Consider the following 27,869-nt stretch of genomic DNA (forward strand, 5'->3'; position numbering starts at 1 on the left):
CGAAGTCTGGCTCCGATGTGGTCAGTCAGGCCCCCCAGCCACGTGGCTGGTGGCCAGTGGCGGGGTCAGGTCTGGGGTCTGGCTCCACGCCCAGCACGTGACCCCATCTCAGCCCCTCCCGCACGGGCTGCGGCTGAGCGGCTCTGCCCGCGGCCGGCCGGGGCGGGGCCGGGGTCACCGGGGGCAGGAGCGGCTGCCCCGCCCCGGGGGTGTGTCCGGGCACCCGCGCCGCCACCTTAAGGGCCGGGCGGGGCCGGGCCGGAGCGCGAGGGCCGGGAGGCGCGGGCCGAGGGGTACCGGCGCGGGATCCGGTGCGGGGTTCGAATTGGCACCGGCGCGGGACGGGCGCGGAGCCATGGCGTCGTCGGGGCCGGCGGGGCCGCTGCTGCTGCTGCTCGTGCTGCTGGCGGGCGCGCGGGCCGGCCTCCCCCTCCGCCCGGGCCGGGGCTGCTACCGGGCGCCGCGCGGGGACCAGCTGGCCCAGCCGGGGCGCAGGTCGGGCCTCGGGGCTTCGCGCGCTCCCTCCTCCCGGGGACCCTGCCGCCTCCTTGGGGCGCCCTGCCTCCCTTGATCTTTGAGGGTCAAATCCAGTTTGGGGGTCTCGCTTCTCTTCACATCCGGGAGCCCTGGTGTTGGCGGCCTCCCCGCGTTTGGGGCCGGGCCCCTGCCTTCGGGGCGGCCTGGCGGGAGGGCTCACGTGAGGGAGGCCCCGCCTGTGCGAGGCCGGGGCCCTGACAGCGCCCGTCTTTCCCCAGGACCTACCCGCGGCCTCACGAGTACCTGTCCCCGTCGGATCTGCCCAAGAGCTGGGACTGGCGCAACGTGGACGGGGTCAACTATGCCAGCGTCACCCGCAACCAGCACATCCCCCAGTACTGCGGCTCCTGCTGGGCCCACGGCAGCACCAGCGCCATGGCGGGTAGGTGTGCCACGGCCTGCCAGGGCGCCCTCCAGCACAGGGCCCGCCGGGAGGGGGCTCAGCCCGCCCACCCAGGCTGCCTTGGCAGGGGCCGGGGCCCCAGGCTGGCCGGTGCCCACGCAGGTGGGCAGGACAGGAGCCGTGACAAGTGGCCCCCAGGGGCCTTCTCTGTCCCAAAGATGGATCCAGATGTGGGAACGCAGGGCTCCCTAGGTGTCTCCGGTGGAGAGGAAGCTGCTTCTCCACGGCGGTTGGCTCCTGCCTGGGCTTGGAGCCTGAGTGAGGCGGCCCTTTGCTCCGGGGACCTTTGCCGGCTGGCCTGTGAGGAAGGTGGCTGGAGGTCAGAGCACCTGAGAAGGCTGCTGGGCCTGGTCGGGGCGAGGGGGAGCCACCTCCCGCGGGGAAGCCGCCTCAGGGCCGGGCACTGTCTCCCTCCCGGCAGAGCTCAGGGCGGGCCAGCTGAAGGAGTGGCCTCTGCTGGGGTCTCCCTGGTGGCCTTGCCCTGGGGCCCCTGGGGCTGCAATATACACCTGATCTTCAGGAAGGAGGAGGGAGGGGCCAGGTAGGCTGAGGCCCAACTGGAAGGTATAGGAACCCTCGGGAGAGCTGGGGCGGCCAGGAGCTAGACAGGGCCAGAGCTAGAACCACTGAACCACTGAAAGGCGTGGCCGGCAGGCAGGGGAAGGGCAGCCATCAGGCGGAGTCGGGGCAAAGGCCGGCAGGTGGTCTGGGATGGCGCACTCGGTTGAGGAAGTGAAAGGGCCCAGTGGGGGAGGGGAGGGGAAGACTGCAGAAGTCCCGGGGGCCCAGTCCCCGGGGAGGGCCCTGTGGAGCCCTGAAGAAGCTGGGAGGGGGCTGGGGCCTGCCTTTGACTGTCCCTTTAGGATGATCAACCAGCCACAGTTCTGGGGAATTTCCTGGACAGAGGACTGCTTCTCCCACTTTCTCCTCAAACCTCCATCATTTTCCCCAGCAGCAGGGTTCTCCTTCCACTTTCATGGAGAAAACAGAAGTCTCCAGAAGGGGACTTCCACGGGGGCCCACCCAGCTGCCACCCAACACCGCTGGCCATGGTTTATGCCTTCCCTCTGGCCCCTGGGCGTCCCGGGTGCCAGTCCCTTGCCAGGCCACGCCTCCCCGTGCTCAGATTTGGCCATCACTTGCTGTGTGCAAGAGCACGGCCCAACCCGCCTTCAGCCACCACCCTCTGCTGGCCTCCCTGCTTCCTCTTCCCCCTCCCTGAGCCCACTGCAGCCTCACTCCACTTCGTTGCAAGGTCACTGGCAAGAGGCTGCCATGCAGGCAGGTCCCGTGGTCAGCCCGGGCCTCCACCTCCTGGCTACCTTTGCAACAAATGCTTTTAGCACTCGCCCACCTCCTTCCCCGCTCTTCCAGCTCCTGGTCCTCCCAACTTCACTAATGAGCTTTGGCTTCCCCAGGACCAGGTCCCTGGCTCCCCCAGCCTGAACTCTCCCCTCAGCTGTACACCCAGCACCACACTCCCTCTCGCTTGGACATCTGGCCCCTCCAAACCTCGAATGTTCAGACCGAACAGCCCGTCCTTCCCACCACTGCCCTCACCCCTCTGGACCAAGGAATATCCAAACCTCTAGAGAAGTTTTGTACGAGTTTACTTAAGCCAAAACTGAAGACAGTTACCGGGAAGCAATATCTCAGATGCCCCAGGTGGTGACATTTGGAATTAAGGGGGAACATGAGCAGAATTACAGGGAGGTGAGGAAGCAGGGCGGCATGGTTGCAGGATTGTTAACCAGATCCAGTGCCCTCCTGGGTGGTTGCCCTTGAGGGGTCTGAAAAGGTGTTTCCAAGGTGTGTTCACCTAAATGTATAGGAACAATGGGCAGGGCTGGCTTAAGGCAAAGAGAAATCCTTACTAAAAAAGGTATATGCCTGTAGCTGTCCCTGGCTGCCCACAGTGGGGTGTGGGCCCTGCCCACAGGCAGAGTCGACACTGACCGGATCCTGGCTGGCTGCTCAGAGCCCTGCCTCTGCCCCCAGCCCGTGGGGCAGATGCCACCAGCAGTGGGGCAGTGCCCTCGGGGCCGGCCCCGCCCCGCCTCCCGGGGGCTGTTGGCCTTGGGCTCACTGCCTGTGGTCCTGGCTGCCCTGGCTCACCAAGTGTCCTGTCCTTGCTCCTGGCCCTTTCAGTTCCTCAGCGGGCTCTTATGGGGCATCGACAGCCGGCCCAGCCCACATGCCCTTCCAGTCGGGTGGTGTGGCCAGAAACATCCGTGCAGCGAAGGGCCGGGGGACCGCCTGGAGAGCCTGGGCTTCCTCCAGGCAGTCTGGAGAGGGCCCTCCGGAGGCCAGGGGAGCCGTGGAAGCGGCTGGGCAGGCTGGGTGCTGAATCCCGTGGGTGTGCTTGCAGATCGGATCAACATCAAGAGGAAGGGGGCATGGCCCTCCACCCTCCTGTCTGTGCAGCACGTCATCGACTGTGCGGAGGCTGGCTCCTGCGAGGGGGGCAACGACCTGGAGGTGTGGTCCTACGCCCAGAGGCACGGCATTCCGGATGAGACCTGCAACAACTACCAGGCCAAGGACCAGGGTAGGGCCCTCACCCTGCCTCCCTCTTCCCAGGACAATCCAGGCTTCTGTCCCTGGTCGGGGCACTAGGGGAGGCTCAAACTGTGGGTTTGGGGGAGCAGGGAGCTGGAGCCCATAGTCCTTGCTAAGGGCACCAGAAAAGCCCTGGGCGGGGATCTCCGGCCTGTGTCCCTGCGGCGGGGCTGGCCGTGGTTGTGGTTCTGACATGGTGGTTGCGTGGGCCTTTGTAAGAGAAGCACAGGTGGCCATACCCAGGGAAGAGTAAGTTTCCCGGGAGCGTGCTGAGCGCAGGCAGGCTGCTGCCGAGGAAGCAAGCGGGCCCCACTGGAGGAACATGGCTCTGGCCGGGTTCCTGCCGCATGACCCTGGGCCGTGTGCATTCCGGTGGACCTGGAGTCCAGAGGCCCTGCATGGACCAGCGGACCCAAGCGGGCCTGGAAGCCCTGGAGTTGGCACATTCCTTTCAGGCTGCTCCCCTTTGAAATGAAAAGAAAAAGTCCCTAATTGGCATTTTAGTCACCTGTCAACGTAAAAAAAACATTGAAACCTGTAAAGAAGTTTTGTGAGTTTGAGCTAAACTGTCGACATATGCTGGGAAGCAGAACCTCAATGCATTGAGATAAAGCTCTGGAGAATGGCGGGTTACATCTATATTTATACATTGCCATCAAAGGAGGGACATAGGTGGGCTACATGAAATTCATTGGTGATGGATTAAGGAGGTGGGAGAAAGCAAAGGGAGGGTGTGTGGGGGGGACCCCTGGAATTGGATAAAAAGTAAAATGATGGGCACATACTTAGGTGGGTGTAGGAACAATTAACATGATAATGAAGGAATCTGTGGTATCTGTCCAGGCGCCCAGCACGGTTGGTTGTGCCCCAGGGGCTCCAGAAAAAGGGAAGTTACCCAGACATTTCAAGGATATGTTATCATAGATGCAAAAAAGACAGATAGGCTCAGTTAAGGTACAAGTTGACCTTGTCCGTGAAGATACCGGACTAGGACAACTGCCCACCATAACTGCTTTTAGTTAAAGTTTAATTTCAGACCATCCTTTGTGGTTCCTTTAGGTCTCTGAGTTGGCAAGACTGTCATGCAGGCCTCCCCTGAGCTTGTCAGGGCAGCATGTGGCCCCTTTCGTCCACACTACCTTTGTCAGCTGAGCAGAGAGCTGGGACCAATTCAAGGGCAGTTTGAGACAGGAGGGGGTTAGGGGGCGCCCAGGTGCTTTCCCACCCGCCCTCTTCTACCAAAGGGATGGCCTAGCCCGTGCCTGTGAGGCACACAGCAGATTCAGGCCCCACCCCACCCCACCCCACGCCCTCGGCTTGCCTCCGGGGCCATATTGCCCAGCCACAAGGAATTCCCCCAGACTGGTTGGACAAGTCTTGAAGTGGTAAACGCTGCAGGGATCTGAGAACCTGAGAGGGACGGATGAAGGGAGGCAGGTGGAATGACAGCTAGGAACCAGGAATCAGGAATCAGGTGGGCCCTGGGGCCTCACTTTGCCCCTCTGCCCCGCTCAGCCCTGAACTGGTCTCGTCAGAGCTGGCCCCTGTAACCCTGGTGTGTCGGGCAAACGCAGCTCATTAGGAGCCCGGCTGTTGTATTTACCCTGGTAATAAATAGCCTGGTCTTTGTATTTATCTAACGTGGCCACTTGCCGGTTGTGCTGGGCATTTGGTGACCAGAGGACACATCAAGCCATTTTAACCTCAAGGAGTCGAGTGTCCTGGGGGAGAAACCTGGGCTAAGAAACTAGAACAGCAACATAGGTAACATGCAAGCTGTGAAAAGGCAGGTCGGGGTCTGAAGAACAGAGGCAGTGGGTGGTGTGGAGAACTAAAGGCTGCAGTTTTTAAAACCTAATTCTTGATATCACCTCAAACCAAAATCATCAAAAAATGCTATTTTTCTCCAAATGATCAGTCTATTCACTAGTCATCTTAAGAGCTAACTCATCTTAAGAGCTAACCATCCAATGGCACTCTATTTTCAGCTATGGAGTTTTAGAAAGGGCCCTTCTCCAGGCCATTAAAGGAAAAGAAAAAAGACTGTCTCTTGAGTGCCTACTATGTGCTAATTACGTCCCATGCTTTCCACCGAGGCCTGTGGCTGGGCTTTTTAGGACTCCTGTGCAGCTGAAGGAGCAGCGGGATTAAACAGCGGTGGTGATGACCGCTAATGTCCGTCAGGGAGCCGCGTGCAGGGTGGGCCTGGAGTGCTCACGGACGGGAGACTGAGGGCGGGTCTCTCGCTGACTGTGTGTACCCCCAGAGTGTAACAAGTTCAACCAGTGTGGCACATGCACGGAGTTCAAGGAGTGTCAGCCCATCCGGAACTACACGCTCTGGAAAGTGGGCGACTACGGCTCCGTGGCCGGCAGGGAGAAGATGATGGCAGAGATCTACGCCAACGGTCCCATCAGGTGAGCAGCCCTGGCTGGGAGGTGCAGCTGCAGGCACATCAGCCCTTTTCTTCGGCCGCCAAGGGAGTTTCTCAGGAGTGGAGCCAAAATGGCCGTGGGCCCCTCGGGTGGTTGGGACTGAAAGGCCCCGGTTGCAGTGAGTGCTGAGGGCTGTGGGCTGGGCCGACAGCAGGCAGACTCACTTGCCATACTATCTCAGTCAGATTTACTCTGATTCACAAAGTGCTAATTCCCTCCCTGCTTGCTCCCAGCTGCGGGATAATGGCAACAGAAAAGATGGTGAATTACAGCGGAGGCATCTACGCGGAGTACCAGGAGCAGAGCTACATTAACCACGTCATTTCCGTGGCAGGCTGGGGCGTCAGCGATGGGACTGAGTACTGGATTGTCCGGAATTCATGGGGTGAACCATGGGTAAGATGTTCCTGCTGACACTCCTCACGTCGATGGTGCTGTGGCTTTGTGGCTTAGAGCTGGGCCCTCAGCAAGCACCAGTGACGTTGGGGGTCAGACACTTGACTTGTGTGGGGGCTGTCGCTGTCCTGGGTAGCGTGGTATGTTAAGCAGCATCCTGGCCCCTGGCCCCAGATGCCAGTAGCTGCTCTCCCTGTCCCTCAGTTGTGACAACCAAGACCGTCTCCAGACATTGCCAGGTGACTTCAGGGGGAATGGCCTGGTGAGACTCGGCTCTAGAAGTTTCAGGTTAGCTAGCTTATTCCTTCACAGCCGTCTCGTCCTTTTTCCTGTCAGTTTTGGCTCCACCCAGTAATCCTGTATAATTTTTTCATACCTTTGATTTGGGTCACAAATGCAGGGGAGAGAAACTGATTGCCAGAATTTTAATTTCTAAGAAGTAGTATGAACCATTAATGGCTTAAGACACAGACATTCATTATTGTGAAATGGGGGAAAGTGATTAATGTTGAAATGCCACAATGTCAATATTTTGTATATATATTATTGATTGGCTGCCTCCTGCACGCCCCACACAGGGGCTTGAGCCCACAACCCGGGTATGTGCCCTGACTGGGAATCAAATTGGTACATAGGTCGACCCTCAACCACTGAGCCATGCCAGCCAGGCACAATGTCAATATTTTGTATGAAATGACTACACATGGAGAAAGAGTAGGAAGTTAAGTCATCTGGTCCAAAGCATCCATGTTTTGGTTCCATGAATTGGCCTTTGCCATGCAGGTACCTGAACCCCTCATGTTACATACTAACCAAGTGAAATACTCACAAAAGGTATTTGCAAGCAGGGGTCCCACACGGGGAAGGGATAGGCAGCTGAACAGGTGGTAGAGCCTATGCTGAGTGACAGGCGGAGGGAGGGGGGGTGTTCGGCATGCTGAGGAGTGGGGGTCAGGGGCTGGGTGATAAGCTAACACGAGCTCCCACTTGTCACAGGGCGAGCGAGGCTGGATGCGGATAGTGACCAGCACCTACAAAGATGGGAAGGGCGCTAAATACAACCTTGCTATCGAGGACAACTGTTCATTTGGGGACCCCATCGTTTAAGGCAGATGTCTCGAGAGCAGATCTTTAAGAAAATGAACCTCCGTGGTTTGGAGGATTGGGGGCTGATGTTCAAATCACACTGCTGAGGACTGGCGAGGGCACTAAGCACCGAGAGGGCGCCTGTCCTGGTGGAGCGCATCCCGTGGGAGAATCTCAGAATGGACGTGAACCAGCCCAGGACACTCCCCAGCAGGACTGCAGCGAACCATCTACCTGCCCAAGATGGGATCGCAAGACATTAATTATGTGAACTCCATTTTCTTCGATTGATGGTTTGGTATTTTCTCTTTGGCAACTGTAGTCTATAATGTGGCATTTATCACCAGTTCTTTTGTCACCTTGGAAGGAATGGGGAATAGAGGGGGAGACAGCAGTTTCAAATCGCCCAAGTGACGAATAAAATACAGACTTCACAAGAGAACGGAGCCTGAGCGTGCCTTATTTACACATGGGAACAGAACACCAGGGTCTACACTTTCCAACTCAAAAGGAAGGTTTTTATTTGTCCTTGGGAAATTAAAACAATGAAATGAAATAACTAATCAGGTTCTTGTGAGAAAGCATAAGTCAGCTTTGCAAGCAGCTGATTTAAGTGTTTCAGCTTCTGAATTCCCACCACCCATCCCAAGAGGTAACCTGAACACAGGCCCTATTGGGGGAGAGAATACTGTGAACAGAACTGACAAGGCGAGGGACCACTCATAACAGCAATTTTCCACTTATCTTGCTCACATTTTCCTTTTTTAAAATGCCATTCACCCCAAGAATGCATTTCCGAGGTGCTGACTGAGCCCCTTTGGTCTGGAAGGCGTTTCCCCTGGTCTGGAATGTTCGCTTCGGCTCCGGAGGGTACTGGGTCAATTTACCAGAATGAAGTTGGACTTGCAGTGAACTTTACAAATGGGAGGAACACAGGTCAGAACCAGGAGGTAAAACATGACATGTAAACTAGCAGGAGGACACTCCCATCCAGCCTACCTATGAATTCTGTCACAGGGTCATGTTCACCTTCAGTCTTAATGGTGCCTGCGATGCTGTCGTTTTCCAAGATGGGGAGGAAAAGCTGCACGAAGTCAGAGGTGTATGGCGGAGCTATGACGTCGAGCACCTGCAAGGAGAGGACAGCAGGTCACTGCTCCTGCACACATGCCTGAGAGCAGCATCGCACCACAGGCTGATGGAATGCCAGTCGGTCTGGAGAAAACCACCCTCCCACCCAGCGTCTTGCTCCCCAGTGACCCTAGGACCCAGGGGGCAATGCAGGTAAACACAGTACAGTAGCAGCGTGTAGGAGGAAACAGGTATCTATGTCGGCATGGTTACCAGGAAGCACAGTTCTCAGGGTTAGGTACAAAACACACTTAAATTAATCCAGAAAGGACACTGTTAGTGTACACAGTAGGGAACATGAAACAAATGTGTTGCTGACCTCGGTTACAAAATAGCGAATGAGAGAAATATCAGTGTCCAGCTTCTCCAGACACTTTCGGATGTAACCGACAACAGGAAGTACATAACCGCGACTCAGCAGGTGTACCATCCTGTCCAACAGGGTCTTCTTCAACTCAAGCTACAAGAGTGAACAGAGAAATCAGTTAGAGAAGGCCCTCTCCTCGGCCACCTGGCAGCCCCGCCCTGCTCACCTGCTCCATCACGTCCAGCTGGGAGTGCTCGGTCTCAAAAAGTTTCACGAGCAGCTGCAGGACCTGGGGGTGCAGGAGCTGGTGGCAGGTGCTGATCTGCAAACAGGCCAAAGGAGCCCTGCTGAGCATGAGGGCCGATCCCAGGGCTCATCATCAGCACACAGAGCTACTGTCACTGTCACAGCCAATAAACAGCTTATCCTAATAACTGTGGTCCCCATCACTCAGCCCAGCCAGTCAGCTGGCTTCACTTGATAAAAACACAGACATCTACACAGTCAATGAACCGTCCTCAAAAGGAAAACCCTGGTTTAGGATACAAATAACTCACTTTGGAGATTAAAAATGGAGGCAAAGTAAGTGGATGCTGCACGGACATGTTCCCAGGACCAAACTGGATTTACAACTAAAATACAGAAAAACTTGCTGAATAATCGATACAAGACTTGCTGGAGAGAACCCTGATAACGGAGGACCGAAAGTGGAGACACATAGAGACTGGTAGGAGGGATGGAGGCACGAAGGGCTGGCCGGGCTCACACAGACAGCAACTGAAGTTCTGGAGAGATATCTCACTGTGGGGGTTGCCACTAAAAACTCTTGGGTCTAATCCGCATTAGAGAGCACCAAAACTGAGAAGGGTACCCACAAAGCATCTGGCTGTGAGAAGCAGCAGAGTTGCTGTCTGCCAGGAAGAGACTGCTGGAAATGCAGACACCCTCTTAAAGCGCCAACGCACAAAATTCCCTGTGGAGCCACCCACCCTGTGCTCCAGCAGAGGGAGGGCAGAGTGGACTGGAGCTGTGCAAGCAGAAGCCGGGATCAGGAGCTCTGACGTAAGAGCTCAGAAGGCAGAGACCCTGGTTTCCTGTGCTGAATCACTCTCTCAAGCAGCAGAGGACATCTTTCCCACACAGACAATTGCTATATAGGTGACATGGCCTGGGGAAATATAGTTGACCCACCATATTGGAAAACGCCCTGCCCCATGGAACAGAGTTGCTCAGGCCCATTAAGAGACTGAGAATAACAATTAGCCTCCAGGCAGAAGCAACTGCCCCACCCAATACAAAAGAAACCTCTCACCACTCCTGAGAACCATCGCCTGAGGACAATCCTAGTAGTAATTCTATCAGTCTGTACGCATAGGCAGTGTCTGGAGGCTGAGTCTTTGCCTGATCTAATTAGTCAGACATGGGGTTTGACACTGTCCTACACTAGAGACTGGGAGGCATAGCAGATCTACCTAATACCTACTAGTAGTCACAAACCAAAACAGGCAGCCAAAATGAGGAGACAAAGAAACAACCCTCAAATGAAAGAACTATAGAATTCTCCAGAAGAAGAGATAAATGAAGCAGAGATAAGAAATGTATCTGAAACAGAGGTTAGAGTAATGATGGTAAAGATGCTCAACAGCATGAAAGAAAATAGAGTAACTATGAAAACAGAAATAAAGAATGACAGCATAAATAAAGAACAAACTGGAAGGAATACACAGCAGATTAGGGGATTCTGAGGATCAAATCAGTGAATTACAAGACAGGGTTGAAAAAAATGACTCAATCAGAGAACCAAAAAGAAAAGACAATGTAAAAACAGGAGGATAGATTAAGAGAGTGGTGGGACAACGTGAAACATAACAATATTCGAATAGCAGCTATGCCAGATGTGGCAGACAGGGAGAAAGGGATCATTTGTTTGAAGAAATAATGGTAGGAAAGGTCCCCAACCTGGTAAAGGAAAAAGTCCAGGAGGCACAGAGAACCCCAAGCAAGAAGAACCAAAACAGATCCACACCAAGACACATCATAATTAAAATGCCAAAAATTATAGACAAAGAGAAAATCTTAAAGCCAACAAGAGAAAATAAAATTGTTACCTACAAAGGAGCTTCTATAAGGTTGACACTTGATTTCTCTTCAGACACTCCACAGGCCATAAGTATTCAAGGTAATGGAAAGCAAGCATCTAAAATCAAGATTACTATATCCAGCAAGGCTATCATTCAAAATAAAGACCTTCCCGGACAAAAAAAGGCAAAAGGAGTATATCAACACCAAGCCAACATTACAAGAAATGCTAAAGGAACTGCTGTAATAAAAAGAAACAGAGAGAGAAACCTAGGCATACAAAATTAAAATGGCAATAAATAAGTACCTATCAATAATAATCTTAAATATAAATGTCTTAAATGTTCCAATCAAAATACATAGGGTAGCTGAATGGATACAACAACATGATTCAATTACATGCTGTCTACAAGAGACCCATCTCACAACAAAAGACACACACAGGATGAGAGTGAAGAAGGGTGGAAATATTTTTTCCATGAAAATGGAAAATAAAAAAAAAGCTGGAGTAGCAATACTCATATCTGATAAAATAAAATAGACTTCAAAATGAAGGCCATCACAAGAGACAACGAAGGTCACTACATAATACTAAAGAGAATAGTCCAACAAGAGGATATAACCCTGGTAAAACATATGCACCCAATATAAGAGGATCTAAGTACATATAAAGACTTCTAGAGGACTTCAAGGGAGAGACTGACAACAATACGGTCATGGTAGGGGACTTTAATACCCTGTTGACTTCACTGGGTAGGTCTTCCAGACAAAAGGTTAACAAGGAAACTGACTCTAAAGGATACACTGGATCAGACAGATTTAATTGACATTTTTAGAACATTTCACCCCAAAGCTGCAGAATATACATTCTTCTCAAGTCCACATGGATCATTCACAAAGATAGACCACATGTTAGGACACAAAATGAGTCTCTACAAGTTCAAGGAGATTGAAATCATATCAAGCATCTTCTCAGATCACAGTGGAATGAAATTAGAAATCAAATACAGTAAAAACACCCAAAAACATTCAAACTCATGGAGACTAAATAACATGTTATTAAACAATAAATGGGTTACCAATGAGATCAAGAAAGAAATAAAAAACTTCCTGAAAACAAATGATATGAACACACAACCCCAAATCTCGGGGAAAAAGCAAAAGCAGCCCTGAGAGGGAAGTTCATAAAACTACAGGCATACCTCAAAAAAAAGTAAGATCAACAATAAACTACTGAACCCTACATCTCAAATAATGAGAACAACAAGGGAAGCTCAGAGTCAGTAGAAGGCAGGAAATAATAAAGATTAGAGCAGGAACAAATGACATAGACCAAGAAAGCAATACATAAAATCCATGAAACCAAGAGTTGGTTCTTTGAAAGGATAAACAGAATTGATGAACCATTTGCCAGACTCATCAAGAAGCAAAGAGAGAGGGCCCAAATAAGTAAAATCAGAAATCAAAGTAGAGAAATAACCACTGACACCACAGAAATACAAAGGATTACAAGGAAATACTATGAACAACTATATGCCAACAAGCTAGAAAATGTGGATGAAATGAACAAATTCCTAGAAAATATCAATCTCCCTAAACGGAATTAGGAAGAATCAGAAAACCTAAGTAGGTCAATAAAAACTGAGGAAATTGAAGCAGTAATAAAAAAAACTCCCAGCAGCCCTGACCGGTTTGGCTCAGTGGATGGAGCATCGGCCTGCGGACTGAAGGGTCCCGGGTTCGATTCCGGTCAAGGGCATGTAGCTTGGTTGCAGGCACATCCCCAGTAGGGGGTGTGCGGAAGGCAGCTGATCGATGTTTCTCTCTCATCGATGTTTCTAGCTCTCTGTCCCTCTCTCTTCCTCTCTGTAAAAAAACAATAAAATATATTTTAAAAAAAAAGAAAGAAAGAAAGAAAGAAACTCCCAGCAAACAAAAGCCCGGGTCCGGACTGCTTTACAGGGGTGTTTTACCAAACATTCAAAGAAGAACACTTACACTCCTCACACTATTCCACAACATCCACGAGGAAGGAACACTTCCAAGCTCTTTTTATGAGGCCAGCATTATCCAAATTCCAAAAACCAGGTAAAGACACTACAAAGAAAGAGAATTACAGGCCAATATCCCTGATGAACATACATGCTAAAAGCCTCAACAAAATATTAGCAAATCAGATCCAGCAATATATTACAAAGATAATACACCATGACCAAGTGGGATTTATTCCGGGGATGCAAGGCTGGTACAATATTTGCAAATCAATAAACGTGATACATCACATTAACAAATTGAAAGACAAAAATCACATGATCATATCAATAGACACAGAAAAAGCACTTGACAAAATCCACACCCATTTTTGATAAAAAACCCTCAGCAAAGTGGGAATAGTGGGAGCATATCTCAACACGATAAAGGCCATATATGACAAACCTATAGCCAACATCATACTCAACGGGCAATAGCTAAAACCATTTCCCATAGGAACAGAAACAAGACAGGGATGCCCACTGTCACCACTCTTATTCAACATAGCCCTGGAAGTCCTAGCCACAGTGATCAGATAAGAAGAAATAAAAGGCATCCAAATTGGAAAGGAGGAAATAAAACTCTCATTATTTTAAGATGACATGATATTGTACATACAAAACCCTAAAGACTCCACCAAAAACTTCTAGATTTAATAAATGAATTTGGCAATGTAGCAGGATACAAAATCAACACCCCAAAATGAATGCCTTTTTGATACACCAATAATAAATTCTCAGAAAGAGAAACTAAAGAAGCAATCCCATTTACCACTGCAACAAAAAATTTAAAATACTTAGGAATAAACTTAACCAAGGAGACAAAAGACCCGTACTCGGAAAACTACAGGACACTGAAAGAAGACATATAAGAAGATAGAAACAAGTGGAAGAATATACCGTGTACATGGATAGGTAGAATTAACATCATTCAAATGTCCATACTACCCAAGGCAATCTACAGATTCAATGCAATCCCTATTAAAATACCAACAGCATATTTCAGAGATATAGAACAAATTCTCCAACAAATTACATGGAACCAAAAAAGACCCTGAATAACCTCAGCAATCTTGAGAAAGAAGAACAAAGTTGAAGAAAGCACAATACCAGATTTCAAGTTATACCACAAAGCCACTGTAATCAATACTGCCTGGTACTGGCAAAAGAACAGCATATAGATCAACTGAACAGAACAGAGACCCTAGAAATTGACACAAGCCATTATGCTCAATTAATATTTGACAAGGAGGCAAGAGCATACAATGGAGTCAAGACAGTCTCTTTAGTAAATGGTGTGGGGAAAATTGGACAGATACACGCAAAAAAAAAAAATGAAACGAGACCACCAACTTACACCATACACAAGAATAAATTCAAAATGGATAAAAGACTTAAATGTAAGTCGTGAAACCATAAAAATCCTGGAAGAAATCATAGGTAGCAAAATCTCAGACATCTCTCATAGCAATGTATTTATGGATACATATCCAAGGGCCAATGAAACTAAGGAGAAAATAAAAAATTGGGGCCACATCAAAATAAAAGGCTTCTGCTTCAGCAAAAGAAACCATTAACAAAACGAAAAGGGAGCCCACTTAATGGGAGAACATATTTGGCAATGATACATCTGAAAAAGGATTAATATCCAAGGTATACAAGGAACTCATACAACTTAACAGAAGGAAGACAAACAATCCAATTAAAATATGGGCAAAGGATATAACTAGATAATTCTCCAAAGAGGATATACAGATGGCAAAGAGACATATGAAAAAATGCTCAAAGTCACTGATCACCATCGAGATGCAGATTAAAACAACAATGAGGTATCACCTCACACCTGTCAGAATGGCTACCACTAACAAATCAACAAACAACAAATGCTGGTGAGGATGTGGAGAAAAGGGAACCCTAGTACACTGCTGGTAGGAATGCAGACTGGTGCAGCCATTATGGAAAACAGTATGGAGTTTCCTCAAAAAATGAAATATGAAACTGCCATTTGACCCAGTGATCACACGTCTAGGAATATATCCTAAGAAACCTGAAGCACCAATCAGAAAGAAGGTATGCACCCCTATGTTCATAGCAGCACAATTACAATAGCTAAGATCTGGAAACAGCCCAAGTGCCCATCAGTAGATGAGTGGATAAAGAAGCTGTGGTACATCTATACCATGGAATACTATGCAGCAGTAACAAAGAAGGATCTCTTACCCTTTGAGACAGCATGGAGGGACCTGGAGAGTACCATGCTAAGTGAAATAAGTCCATCAGAGAAAGACAAGTATCACATGATCTCACTCATATGTGAAATCTAAATAACAAAATCAACTAATGAACAGAATGGATCCAGAGACATGGAAGCATGGAACAGAGTGTGGAATCTCAGAGGGAAGGCGGGGGAGGGTGGGTGGGTGGGAAGTAATCAACCAAGGACCTTGTATGCATATATGCATGGTCCATGGACACAATTAATGGGGCGGTGAGGTCCTGGGTCTGGGGGCGGGCTGGAGGGGGTGAGGGGGCAGGGGAGAGGAGACATATGTAATACTTTCAACAATAAAGAATTTTTTAAAAAAATTCTGAAATTAAAAAAATAAAGAAACAAATATAATTTTTAGGGACAACAGAAAAGTTATTGATAGCAAGAAATTATATACAAATTAATATAAGTGGATGATAGGCAGCAAGGTATGCTAACTTTTTTTCATACAAAAGACAGAAAAAATACTTTTTTCTATTTGCTTTAATAATGACAGAAATAAAGTCTAACCTGACAGTTGACAAAGGGAGAGGCAACTGGAAATAAAAATGAAACAACTTGCTCTGATGAGAATGCCCTGAGTTCACTGTACAGATGTGCTAGAAACACAGGCACAGACAGCACAGGACGGACAGTGCCGCAGGTCTGGGTACAATGTTTTGTTCAATGTTGTTTTGTTTCGACGCCGATGGGATGCTAGGGGCACGAACTGTGGTTCCTATGCATTAGCCCATGTTCAAATAGTTTCCCTTTAGTCAACGCACCACTGTGTGCTGTGTATGGCTCTCCAGCCCCTACCTCATCCAGCAGCGCCAGGTGCACCGGGGTGTGGTCAGTCTGAAGCTGGAAGTACCGGGGCTCTGACACGGTCCAGTCCACCCACTTCAGCACACCCATCGCCACCACTGGAAACCTGCCGGTAACAAGGCACAATGCTACCTTTCAAAATGTTTTCAACAACAAACAGAAAGGTTTAAAAAACAAGGACAACAAGCTCAATCTATCCCATTAATCCTTTTTGATACTCTCTGCAAGGGAGATACCCATTAGTGAGAGATGAGCTGGCTCCCTGCCAACACTCAGTGAAGAACCCTTGCTCAGCACTCGGCTCCTTTACCTCTTTCCTGCGTGACAGAGCATCCACGGAGCCCCGCAGGAGCTGGGGGACAGGTTGAGGTTCACTGTTGTTTAGCAAACCCTCTCCTTGTCCCTATAGCACAGGCTAACGGGAAACACTCAAGTGCCTAAGAGAACACCCATTTATAAGCTTTTCTAGTGAACTCTTGATATAATTGTTGGATCTAACTTTTACCGTAAATAGACCCTTTTCTCCAAATCAATTTTTGTAACTCAGTTTAAAGTTCTCTATACACATTCAAACAAGAAAAATAAATGAGTGAACATTTCTGAAGCTTCTGCAGGGTTTCTGAGTGAACTACTCCCAGAGGGATGAAGGTGGGCACCGAGCTGTCTGCTTACCTGATGCACTGGTAGAGTGTGCTCAGCTCGGCCACCAGTTCAGAGGCTCCTTTGTTCTCATTACAACACAGATTGTGAACGGTTTCGACCGCCTTCGACGTCGACTTCAGCTCATCCTTGTTGATGCTCACTCGCTTGTTCTGAAAACACCCCCACCCCTGTCGGTGAGTCCCACGGAGCACATGCCTGGCCGGTGGGGTGATCTGCTATGGGCCACCTCTCCCTGCAAAGGCCCCTCCCTACTCTGAAGTCAGGGGTCCATTTACATTTAACGGTCACCCTCCCCAGGCACACATTACAGAGAGACTGAAAACCAAGGAGACTGGTGTTGTGGCTCAGGAAAAAGGTCTCATTCTTTAGTCACACAAACTTCAAACTATAGTTTGAATAAGTAGTAGAGATGCTGTGTTCATTTTCTTGAGACTGTTTTTGGCACTTCAACTATTTTATGAATAAACACTAAAAAAGACATTTCTGACACTCCACAGGCTCATGATTTCTTGCAGCCAGAATCCCCAAATAATCGCCGGGAGGAGGTGGGTCACTTGTGTCCCTAACAGCACCTTCTTCCAGGTCTCCACCACGCTGGCCGCATACGCCAAGATGTGGATGTACTTGTGCTTGTGGTCCTGGTTGATCCTGGCGCCGGGTTTAAAGAGCGACTGCATGAACAGGTCCAGGAAGGCTGGCACGCGGATCTGGGGAGGACACATGACAAGTTGGAAAGGGACATGGAAACATGGCAGGTAAGTCCACTCGCTCGCATGGTGGCGGGCTGTGAGCGGCGCACACCCAGCAGCTGCTTCAGTGTGTGGGCTTAGTGTGGGATGGGGGGCACCAGGAAATGCACAGAAACATTTCAACAGGAATTTGTCTTCAATGACATAAGCGCATTAAGAGAAACACAGACTTTCCACGATCCCCCTTCCACGTCGGCACTAAGGGGTATTGCTTCATTATTAAAATGAGAAGGCACTTACGAGTTCAACAGGAGGCGGGTCCATGCTTGTAAACATCTTGAACAGGACTGTGATGTCAGCCGGATTCAGGGCTCCTTTGGACAACATAGCCCCAAGGGCCTGGCACGCCCTCGGGTAGGAGGCAGCCGTGCCTAGTGCTAGCGTGATCTGACTGGCGTCATGGCCTCTTGATGAAAACAATCATGTATCTCATCGTCAGCAAGGGAGAATACATCATTAATGACCCCTCCCTGCCTCCCTTTTCTCAGTGAATGCTTTGACGGCTGGGACCCCTGTTTTTTCCTAGTCCTGCTTTCACTGTAACTGACCCAGGAGACAACAGCTACTGGGAAGGAAGGGTTCCAACACAGCTTGTAGACTTTCTAGAAGGAACCACTCACTTTCTAAATACCTTGTTAAGACTCCACCAGTAGAAAATAAAGACAATAAGAGCTAATCTTATTCTACAATATGGACAACCCCAATAATTAGACTACTGACTAACCACTTCCAAGACTATTCTTATTAACAACTGATAAATCCCAATATATGAAACACAGGTTCAAAAATCCAGTGAGTTGAACAATCATCAAGTACTTAACAAATTATTCATCAAAGCAACACTTGAGGAAGCAAGGCCTCCCCACGTCCTGAAGTTTCCCTGACTTCTCCAGCTTGGGGGTCAAAGGCAGGCTGCCTGTGTGACCGATAAGAGGGCCTGGAATCTTCGGTTGTGGAAGCAGGGCAATGGGGGGTCTACTGGGGCATCTAGCGGGGCCCGGTGATCACAGACACCGCCTCACTTCTCCTGGGCGAAGCGCTGGACCTCCTGGGCGATCCTGCGCACGGCGGAGCCACCCTGCTCCTCCTGAGCCAGCACGGACATCATGGCCTGGGCAAACAGGTATGTGTGCTCCCCATGGCACACCATTTTCTGAAAAATTCCAGGGAGAGAGTGTGAGGGTTCACGCTACAGCAATGACAAACGCAGAGCAAAGGGCAGATGACCCTGTCCTCCTGCAGGAAGCTGTCATTGTGGAAGGAGCTTGTGGCCGGGGTGTCCCCTAAAGGAAGTGGCATTTCACATGGGAAATGCTCAACCCAGCCGCCTCCTTCCACTCCGAGATCAACTGAGAACTTACGGCAAACTCAGGAAGATTTTTTTCAAGGTTTTCTTCTCCTCCATCCAAAATGGTAGCCAGAGAGGTACGAAGTACTCTAGAGAACACCTCCAGCTGCTGGCAAGCTGTGGATACACTGGTTATCTCCCCTTGGTACCCTGCGTCAGAAATAAGCTACAATACAAAAAGAAGAAGCCAAACAGAGTGTCAACAAGTGGTGGCTACACATTTCATAGCAAGCTGGCTTGTTATCAGTGTTCGTGGTGAGATGGGACAAGCAAGCACTGGTCTCAGTCACACACCTTCACTCTGACCCCGCTCCGCCTCTAACTAGGTTTGTACCCAAGCCGACCACTTGGCTCGGTTTCTTTGTAAGATGGAGGAGACAGACCAGGCAGTCCTAAAGGCCTCCTTGGGACACAACGGACTCTATGTTTCTTCCAAATCCTAGAAACCCCAGAAACGTTGACCCAAAAACACACATACAAATTCTGTGCTTTTCTTTCTCATGTAAGGCTTACTCAAGTAAAACGATGAAGGCCTTTACCAACAAAGCAAATGCAGTCTCTCAAAGGAGAAAGATCACACCCCACCTCCCCCGCTCCCCGCCACCCCACTAACCATCCTTAAAGATAGCCATTGCTCGTGAACGCTTCTGTCTTTCTCTGCCTCTGGCCCTCTTCCTACCTTAACAGTGAAGTTAAGCATCAAACAGTCTGGATGGGCTTCAGCCAGTTTGTAGAAAAGATCTCTCCATGTGGTATGTGCAATCATTTGTTCAAGCCAAGCTGGGGTCTGCCGACAGACACAGACAGACAGACAGACAGACAGACAGACAGGGAGAGGTGAGGCCCAGCATTAGCTTAGTGAAGACTGTGCTGTCTAAACCATCACGGATATTTTCAGCTGCAGAGTAGAGCCCTGGGAGCATTGGATGTGGCCCCACAGTCCCAGAGCGGCTGACGCCACACGGGCAGCTGAGTGGCAGAGTTGAACGCCCACTCACGGCTTCTGGGAGAGCCAACTCTACGCAGGACACGCCAAGGCACTTCCTGGAGACTTCCAAGAGTCCCACAGAAGCACGCTCACAGGAGTAGCATCACACGCACAACTGCTTCCTGATAAATCAGCTATGTGCCTGGGCACAGGGGACAAGGCAACTGAAACAGCGCAGATGGCTCTGCCCATCGCTGGTGAAGCAGCCCTGGGAATGTGGCTCTCAGCTCTCCTACTGCGTGGCTGCCAGGACTGCGCTCTGCATCCACCAGCCCTCCGTGCCAAGGCTGAGCTGCCCACAGGCTGCTCCCAGACACTGAGGGTGGCAGGGCTCTGAGGGCTCCTGTGACAGGTGATTGTGGCTTGGAGACTGACATTGCTGAAACTTTCTGACAACTGCACTATCGTCTGAGACCCCTCCTCCCTGCCCTCCCTCTTGTCTTCAGGGGTCAGACCTGCCTCACAGCTCCTGCAGCCTCCTCCAGCCACTACTCATCTTCCTCAAAGGTGTGTCCCCCCAAACCTCCCACATACTAATCCAGCCCTGGCATCTTCTTTTTGGAGGACCTAAATGAACAAGCCACACCACCTTAGAGCCTGCGCCTAGAGGTAGCATGGAATGAGAGGTGGGAATCTGCTGTTTTCTCTGGAGCTGGTACCTGTGTGCCTCTCCCCACTAGACAAAGTGTGGCATTTGAAGGGCAATTCTGACTCGATGCAACTTTTGGCTCACACCCTGACTTTAGTCCCTAACTCTTACATTTCTTATATAACATGCCACACTCCACTGTGCACATGGAATTAGCAAAAGGCCCTAGGAACTGGTATTAGAAAAAGAAAAAAGGCCCCTCACCTCTCCTTCTTCAGTAAAAATAGAGTCTGCTTTGCGGGGGTCAAAATGTTTGATCAATAAATTCTTCAAGTGATTCTCCACGGTCTCCTGCACCTGCACAGGTTCAACACCTGAGAGAGAACGACAACTTCTCAATTCGTTGTGTTACTTTAAAGAAAATAGACAGCTCCAGTCTATACGTGAGTCAAACATCAGAGAACTGCTTCTGACAACTGAGGATTTGGGATCAATTTTTAAAAATTCCTATTTAGTAATCCTATTCAATGCTAAGAACCAAAAGGAGCACAGAGCAGAACCAAGGATGCTCTACCCTTTCCACACGGACAGGACAGTATCTCCAAACCTCGCTAAGGATAAGGACAAATGCCCAAACCAGACAGGCAGGAGGACAGAAAGGCACACCCCTGCACAGGAGGAGGGAGCAGATGCCAGCCGGCAGAGACACTGTGTCTAACCACTGTGACAGCGACGACAGACTCGTTTCCAGGAAGTCTTACTGTGTCGTCGCAGCCAGTTCCGTGATTGACAGGAGGCTCTACTCTGATCACATTCGCTGAAAGCCACAATCATACTCAGCCCTAAACTGTCCACCATCTGCTGCTTGCTCTCATGGGCCTCTGAAATGACACCCTGAACATACACCGTGTAACAGTTCAATGAGAATCACAGTAGCGGGCTATCTGTAAACCTCAGTTACCGAATGAAAGATAAGGGTAGGAAAGTTCAGTTCTGTCTTACTTAAGTCTTAAAAACCAGGAAGACAAAGAAGCTTTCCAATTTATCAGCATTATAATGACCCAAAGGTCTTTGAAAAAGGGGGGGAAAGATGATGAGCAGCCAGGACAGGGGCCACCCACAGAGCACCTGTCTGAATGAGCCACTCGGCCAGCAGGTTGACAGTCTGGGCCACAGCAGTGTAGTTCTCTGACAAGAGCTGGATCACGTTCTCTGGAGACCCTCCTGCCTGAAAGTACCTAGAAAAAGTAACAAACTCTTTCACTAAAATGAAGGTAGACGGGCATGGGGTGGATGACAGCAGGGAGGCAGGTAAGGAGGAAGACAGGTTATTAAGGTTACACAGTGTGGAGGGGACCCCTAGAAGCCTTCCTGTCGCACATCACAGCATTCTTACTTTTACAGGTCAACTTCCGGGTCTGCCACAAAACTTTCTCTAAATTATCGCCACCTCCTCCCAATACAAGTAACCCTTCCCACATCCGTACCTCTTGAGGGTGTTGAAGATCGAGGGCTCCATTATGTAGTCCCGGGTGGAAAACTTGTGGAGGCACTCCTGCTGGACCTCAGCGTCATCCTCCCCCTCGGCATACTCCTCCTCCTGCTGGTGGTCATTTCTCCATTAACACAAGCTCCTGTAACCTCACAAGTCTCTCTCACTGTCCCCTTCACATTCCTCCACACACGGTACATTATTACATGTGACTTCCATGGGACTCGCAAGGAGTGGGCTGGACAGTAATGAGTGGCTAAGAAAATGGGATCCAGAATCACACCAAGGGGGTCTGTCTTGCCTCTACCCTGGAGAACCTGTGCATGCAGTCACACAAGCCACCTCATCTTTGGGAACCTTCCCTGTTAAACAAACCAAGGGCATCATAGCACCTGCTCCCGCTTGGCTGTTGTGAGGAATGCACAGCTAGTTTTTGGAAGAGCCACACACAGTGCCTGACATTTAGTGAGAGTTCAGTAGACATTAGCTATTACTGTTTTTACTATTATTCTGTATGTGCCATTCCATGCTTTCTGACGAGGTTAAGGCAGCAGTGATTCCTGTAGGCATACACTGCCAATCTGCTGTTAGAAAGCAAAGACCATAGACTTGCATCGTATAAGCAGCCTGGCTGGGTTCTAGTCCCCATTCTACCTGGAAACCGCTGTAAGCACGTTCCCGAGTCTAAGGACAAAGCAGCGTGATGATGTGATAACCATGGACCCAATGACCCCGAGGTCTGGCCAGCTTTCACTCTGTTGTCCTAATGAACAAGCATGTGCTTTTGAACACGGGCTGTGTGCTGAGAGCACTGTGCTTATCACCAGGGAACCTAGGAACATGTAAGACAAGGTGTCTCTTTCCACCAAAGGCGTTCACAAACTAGTTGGAGAGACCAACCTCCGTGTAACTGACTCTATGTAGGGCAAGAGCTGGGCCAGACGTGGCAAACGTGGCCCAGGGCCAAATCTAGTCCTTCCTTGTTTTTGTAAATAAAATTGTATCAGAACAACAGCCAACCCCATTTTTTAACAACATAGTATCTACGGCTGCTTTCCCCTTAGAACAGCAGAGTTGAGGGGTTGTAGAGACCTTTACAGATAAGTCAGCCACCCTCTGAGACCATGTTTGATGGGGAGCCTGGAACAAGGCTGTGAAGGAAGCCCGGATTCACCCTGAGGCTCCTCCTCATGTATGAGTCTTGGGCTTCTACCCTGGACCCCCTTCCCTCCTCCTACATCTTCTCTTGGGCCATTACCACCTCCCTGCCCGTAAATCTAGAATTTAGCCTGGATCAATTGATTGATGGATGGATACCTATCTCTTTCTCTCCAGACTCAAGTACTCAACAGTCTATTCTCATGTCCATTCAGATGCCCCACCAGTATTCCAAATTCATTTGATCCAAAACTGACCTCACCTTTTCCCTACAACCCATATTTCAGCACAAAGGTTCCATATTTACCTGTTACCCCAAGGCCACAAACCTAGGCATCCTCAATTTCTCCTCCCTCACTACTCCCCACAGTTCCATCTCCCGCTTGTCAGTCCTGTGTGGCCCTTCGCTCCATCTTTCCCTCCCTATTCTGTGGGTGTCACAGGACCAACATTCCCCTCGGGGCTCGGCCTCCTTCCTGCCTCTCAATCACCTTTCACATGATGCCACAGGCATCTTTTTAAAATGTTTTATTTTTTAACCCTCACCTGAGAATATTTTTATTATTATTATTATTATTGATTTTAGAGAGGGAAACACTGATCTGCTACCTCCGGTACACACCCCCACATGGGATCAAATCCTCACCCTAAGTATGTGCCCTGACCTGAATCACACCCAAAACCTTTTTGTGTGCTGGGTGATGCTCCAACCAACCGAGCCACCAGGCCGGGGCGTTATCTTCACAAGCCGCCAAACGGCCGTCTCATTCAGAAGACACATCCAAGCTCCAGCAAGCCCTCAACCTTCCAGCTGCTCACCTGGCCAGTCTCACCTCTGGATGGGCTACCTACAGCCAGACTGAATGTTCGCATTTCAGTCGCTCTTAGCTTCTTCCACCATGTGGACTTCACATCTCCCTGCCTCCCACCCTCAGCAAGCTCGGTCCCCAGGGAACAGGATATGAGTCACAAAAATGGACCTAGCAAGATCTTCCAAAACTCGGCTCATGCCATCCCTTCGCCTTTCTTGACCTTCTCCCCCTCGTCGGAGCAGGTACAGCGGTGCCAGCTGGAACAACAGTGCAAAGCACGGCCGGTCCACCCCTCTCATCAGTGCGAGCCCCGTGGGTGGGCTGAACTGGGATCGTGGCTAAGGCTCCCGGGTCAGTGGGGCGCAGCCCAGCTCTGCCTGCCTCCAGCGCACGCGCCCAGAGCGGTCTATTAGGTGAGGCCCTGGCCCAACACTCCGGGCCTCGAAGGTGCCATGTGCAAACTTCGGGACAGGACGCTCCCAACACCACCCGCCACTAAGTTCGGCCCATCGGGACACGTGGGTGGCCGGCAGTTTGACACAGTGGCAATGGAGGCAAGAGACCGGGGGGGTCACCTCGGGTCACGGCTGGGTGCCGCTCCTCGCCCCCACCCGGCTGGTCGCCAGAGCAGGCGCGGAGCCCACACGCCGCGTGCGTGACCCTGGCGGGCGGGGCGTAAGGGGCGGGCCCCGCCGGCCGGGGTGTGAGGCGACGGGCTGGGCGGCGCGCTGTGCTGGCACCACAAGGTGACCGCGGGGCCGACGCGGCGGGGGCGGGCCGCCCGGTGCCCCCTCACCTGGCCGCCGTCCGCCTCGTCGCCCCGCTCGGCCGCGCTCACGAAGTACTCCTCGTCCATGATGGCGCCCGGCGCGGCCCCCGCCATCCTCTCCCGGGAGCGAGCGAGCGGCCAAGGCGCATGCGCACGACGGGGCGGGAGAGCGCACGCGCGGCCCCGCGGCCCGGCCTCCCGCGGCCGTGCGCCTCCGCCCAAGAGGGGGGCGGGGCGGGGCCGGGGCGGGGCCCGGCGGAAGGGGCGGGGCACCGAGAATTGCCCCAGGCTCGCTGATCCAGGTGCTGAGGGCCTGGAAGCTGGGTGGGGTGCTGGCCTAGGGAACTTCCTCTGTGACCCTGGAGCACAGCCTGTTAGAAGTTTTTCACCTGAATCATGCTTGGCCTGGGTTCGCGTCCCCTCCACTTCTTCCCTGTGACTTTTAGTCCTGGAATCATCCGTTTCCTCATCGGACAACGGGCCCCATAGCAGGCCTGACTTACCAGACCCAGGGTCTAGGGTTCACGAAAATGATTTCATTTTTCTAAATCAGAAGAACAATAACTATTATGACAATGAATCCAGCCTGGATTACATTAGTTTATGTATAATTGGTATGAAGAGCTAATGCAGTATAATACATAATTTTTAATATTTCTTTATGAAAGAAGGGCCCATGAAGGCCAAAGTACCTAGAGCCCACAAATGTCATAATGCAGCCCTAGAAAAGAGGGCTTACTTCCAGTGGTAGCTGCTGAGAATAATGGAGATGATGCTTTTTAAGCCCATAGCATGGTTCTCAGCGCGTAGTAGGAGGTCAACAAGCAAGAGCCTGAAGACTTCATGGAAATTTTGAACAAAGATGTTAACACCCTCTGATCTGGATGCTCTAAGGGCATTAGAGACAAGAGCGCTGCATACTGATAATAGGATGATTTCCGGAGGGCTCCCCAAGAAGGTTTCATTCATTCCTCTTTCATTCCTTTGAGCACTGTTTATTTACCTGTGCCTGACTCTATGCTACTTTTGGAGCTCATTGGTGAACAAATTGGACATGGTCCTTGTCCTGAGGGAAGCTACATTCTACGCAGGGAGCTGAATGAGGGGAACAAATAAAATAGTAACAAGTGCTAGTGTTCTGTGATAATAGGAGAGAGCAACTTCCGGCGATCAGAGAAAGCTTCTCTGAGTCATATGCCAAAAGGAGTCAAGCAAGCTGTGACCAGGAGAGAACATAGTAGGAGAGCAGAGCTGCTTGCCTTGTGTCTTTGGAACACAAAGGCCATTGAGAGTGGCACCAGGCAGCCCAGATGAAGCAAGGAGACAGGCAGGGCCAGATCCTGGTAGGGAGTTAGGTTTTTAACCAAGGGCTATTCGGATGGATTTAGACCCCTTAGCATGGTGCTTGCGCACAGTAGGTGCTCAGTAAGTATTAGTTGCTATGACGAGGAGGAAACATTTGGGTTTTTATTTTTTTGGTTTGCTTGCTTTGAGGGAGTGACAGATCATATCTGGGTTTTTGGTGCTGTGTCCCCATAGCTGAGGGGGAGGCCTTATGTTGGGGAACTTGGAGGTGGGAATGCAAGATGGGAGGCCTCAGTGAGAGTTAACGGATTAAGAAGGGGCTGGGGTAGATGCTCTAAGATTGAGGTTCAGTCCAGAGAATGTAGCAACCTTGGCAGGGGGGTAGGGGGTGGCTATTGAGTGGGCCAGGAAGATGCTGAGACTTGCAGCCTATGTGCCCGGGATGGAGGAAGGCAGGTTTCTGCAAGGGACCATCCTGAATTCAGATAGGGACTCGCAGAATTGGAGGTGCCATCGGAACCCGCCTGCGGAGATGTCTTGCAGGTGGCTGGAGGTGGAAGTCTGTGACTCTAGCTCCTAGTCACAAAATGAAATCTATTAAGTTAATGAATGAATGCCCTGCTGATGGCTTGTTGCAGGGTTCATTTCCATGTGCTTTCTGAAGTGTTGCAAAGAATGGATGGCTGTTAAACTCCTACCTTCTCTCCTCTGGGATTTCCTTTTATAAAATAGTGCCTGAATTGAAAGCAGGCAAATTAATATATGTATAAGCAATTGCTCATATAGAAGCAGGGCTTATGCAACTCGCCTCTCCCTCAATCAAAAGGTTACTCATTAAATGGATGAACAAACAACCCCTAATGAAAGCATTACCTCCGGTCTGTAAGTTGCAATGATTTAACATATTGGGTCTATAGGTCTTGCCTCCTGAAATATGATTGACTTGTTTTTTAAAAGCCTTTCTAAAATGTCCTAATTAGCTTTCATTGCTTAAAATAAATATTCTAAAAACATTTTAGGATGATTTCCTGTTTAAGAAAGATTCTGGTGGAAATTTCCATGGAAATGAAAAGTTGGTTTCACTTAATCCATTGGAGGAACATTTGGGGAACACCTTCTCGGTGTCATGTGCTGGGATGTAGCTGTAAACCATCAACACAATTTAGTGCTAATGTCGGAAAAAAGAAACGCTGTCTCGTATGATAGTGAAAGTGCAGAGGGTCAGGGGCTTGAGCTCGCGGAGAGGTCAAGGAATACCTCTCTAGGGAAATGATATTGAAGCGGAGACTTCAGGCTTGAACATGGAGTCCTAAGAGAACAGGGCAGAGCAGAGAAAATAAAGATGACAGTGAGAGGAAGTGGCTGGAGTGCAGACCAGAAAAAGAGCCGGGGGGGAGAAATGCTTGAGAGACAGGCAGGAGTCGGATGACCTAAAAAATGTGCAAGAGATGTGGACTTTATCCCCATGAAAATAGGTAGCCATTGAAAGTTTTTAAACACAAGGGTGACATGATCATATGTAGGGATTTTAGAAGGTTGTTCTGGCTGCCAGGGAGCAAAGCAGGGCTTGGGAGGCCAGTTAAGATGCTGCTGACAAAACATCCAAGTTGAGACTGTTGGTAACTGCAGTTAAGGCAGGCTTGCGGCTGAAGTGAACACATTTGTGAAAGGCTCAGGAGGCCAGACAGAGGGGGTCTGAAGGGTCTTACCCAGTGAGTGCACAATAAACGCCCAAATATTTAAGTCCTTCCTCTTCCATTCCTGCATCAGCCCACTCTTCTGTGTTCTTCATGCCACTGAACAACACCTGCCACTGCCAACCTTCCTGCCATATCCAAAGAGCACTTCTGTGTCTTCATTCTGATTGATATTCCAACACTAATCAGCCCAGATAGCCCGGACCCTCCTGAAATCCGATCCTTCCTCTGCATAGGCAGCACTGCACCTGCCTAATTTG

General features: G+C 50.1%; 2 protein-coding genes across 3 annotated transcripts; one reads left to right on the plus strand and one right to left on the minus strand.

Moving 5' to 3' along the window:
• The first annotated feature begins 237 nt into the window (after positions 1-237).
• CTSZ (cathepsin Z) lies at positions 238-7,858 on the plus strand. Its single transcript, XM_079783347.1, has 6 exons — positions 238-495; positions 756-919; positions 3,309-3,488; positions 5,766-5,916; positions 6,168-6,330; positions 7,327-7,858. Exons 1-6 carry the CDS (start codon positions 356-358, stop codon positions 7,435-7,437), a joined length of 909 nt encoding a protein of 302 aa, XP_079639473.1. The 5' UTR covers positions 238-355; the 3' UTR covers positions 7,438-7,858.
• Positions 7,859-7,941: 83 nt separating this feature from the next.
• On the minus strand, positions 7,942-24,749 carry NELFCD (negative elongation factor complex member C/D). Of its 2 annotated transcripts, none has more exons than XM_079783345.1 (15): positions 24,635-24,749; positions 21,864-21,979; positions 21,505-21,614; positions 20,641-20,750; positions 19,479-19,586; positions 18,813-18,965; positions 18,474-18,604; positions 17,692-17,857; positions 17,275-17,409; positions 16,712-16,851; positions 16,031-16,145; positions 9,081-9,176; positions 8,867-9,007; positions 8,416-8,545; positions 7,942-8,329 (listed from the first exon to the last, which is right to left on the minus strand). In XM_079783345.1, exons 1-15 carry the CDS (start codon positions 24,719-24,721, stop codon positions 8,295-8,297), a joined length of 1,773 nt encoding a protein of 590 aa, XP_079639471.1. In that variant the 5' UTR covers positions 24,722-24,749; the 3' UTR covers positions 7,942-8,294. The 2 variants fall into 2 exon arrangements, with proteins under 2 accessions (XP_079639471.1, XP_079639472.1); XM_079783346.1 differs by having other exon boundaries at positions 21,864-21,976; positions 24,635-24,736.
• Positions 24,750-27,869: the final 3,120 nt, after the last annotated feature.

This window comes from Cnephaeus nilssonii, assembly GCF_951640355.1.
Source record: "Cnephaeus nilssonii genome assembly, chromosome: 11".
In the NCBI taxonomy this organism is placed as follows: Eukaryota; Metazoa; Chordata; class Mammalia; order Chiroptera; family Vespertilionidae; genus Cnephaeus; species Cnephaeus nilssonii.

Coding starts and splice junctions, on each gene's coding strand:
- CTSZ (XM_079783347.1), top strand. CDS start 356: ATGGCGTCGTCGGGGCCGGCGGGGCCGCTGCTGCTGCTGCTCGTGCTG. Junction 496..755: donor CTGGCCCAGCCGGGGCGCAG/GTCGGGCCTCGG, acceptor GTCTTTCCCCAG/GACCTACCCGCGGCCTCACG. Junction 3,489..5,765: donor CTACCAGGCCAAGGACCAGG/GTAGGGCCCTCA, acceptor GTGTACCCCCAG/AGTGTAACAAGTTCAACCAG.
- NELFCD (XM_079783345.1), bottom strand. CDS start 24,721: ATGGCGGGGGCCGCGCCGGGCGCCATCATGGACGAGGAGTACTTCGTG. Junction 20,751..21,504: donor CGAGTGGCTCATTCAGACAG/GTGCTCTGTGGG, acceptor GTTCTCTCTCAG/GTGTTGAACCTGTGCAGGTG. Junction 16,852..17,274: donor TGGTGGAGACCTGGAAGAAG/GTGCTGTTAGGG, acceptor GGGTGTTTTCAG/AACAAGCGAGTGAGCATCAA.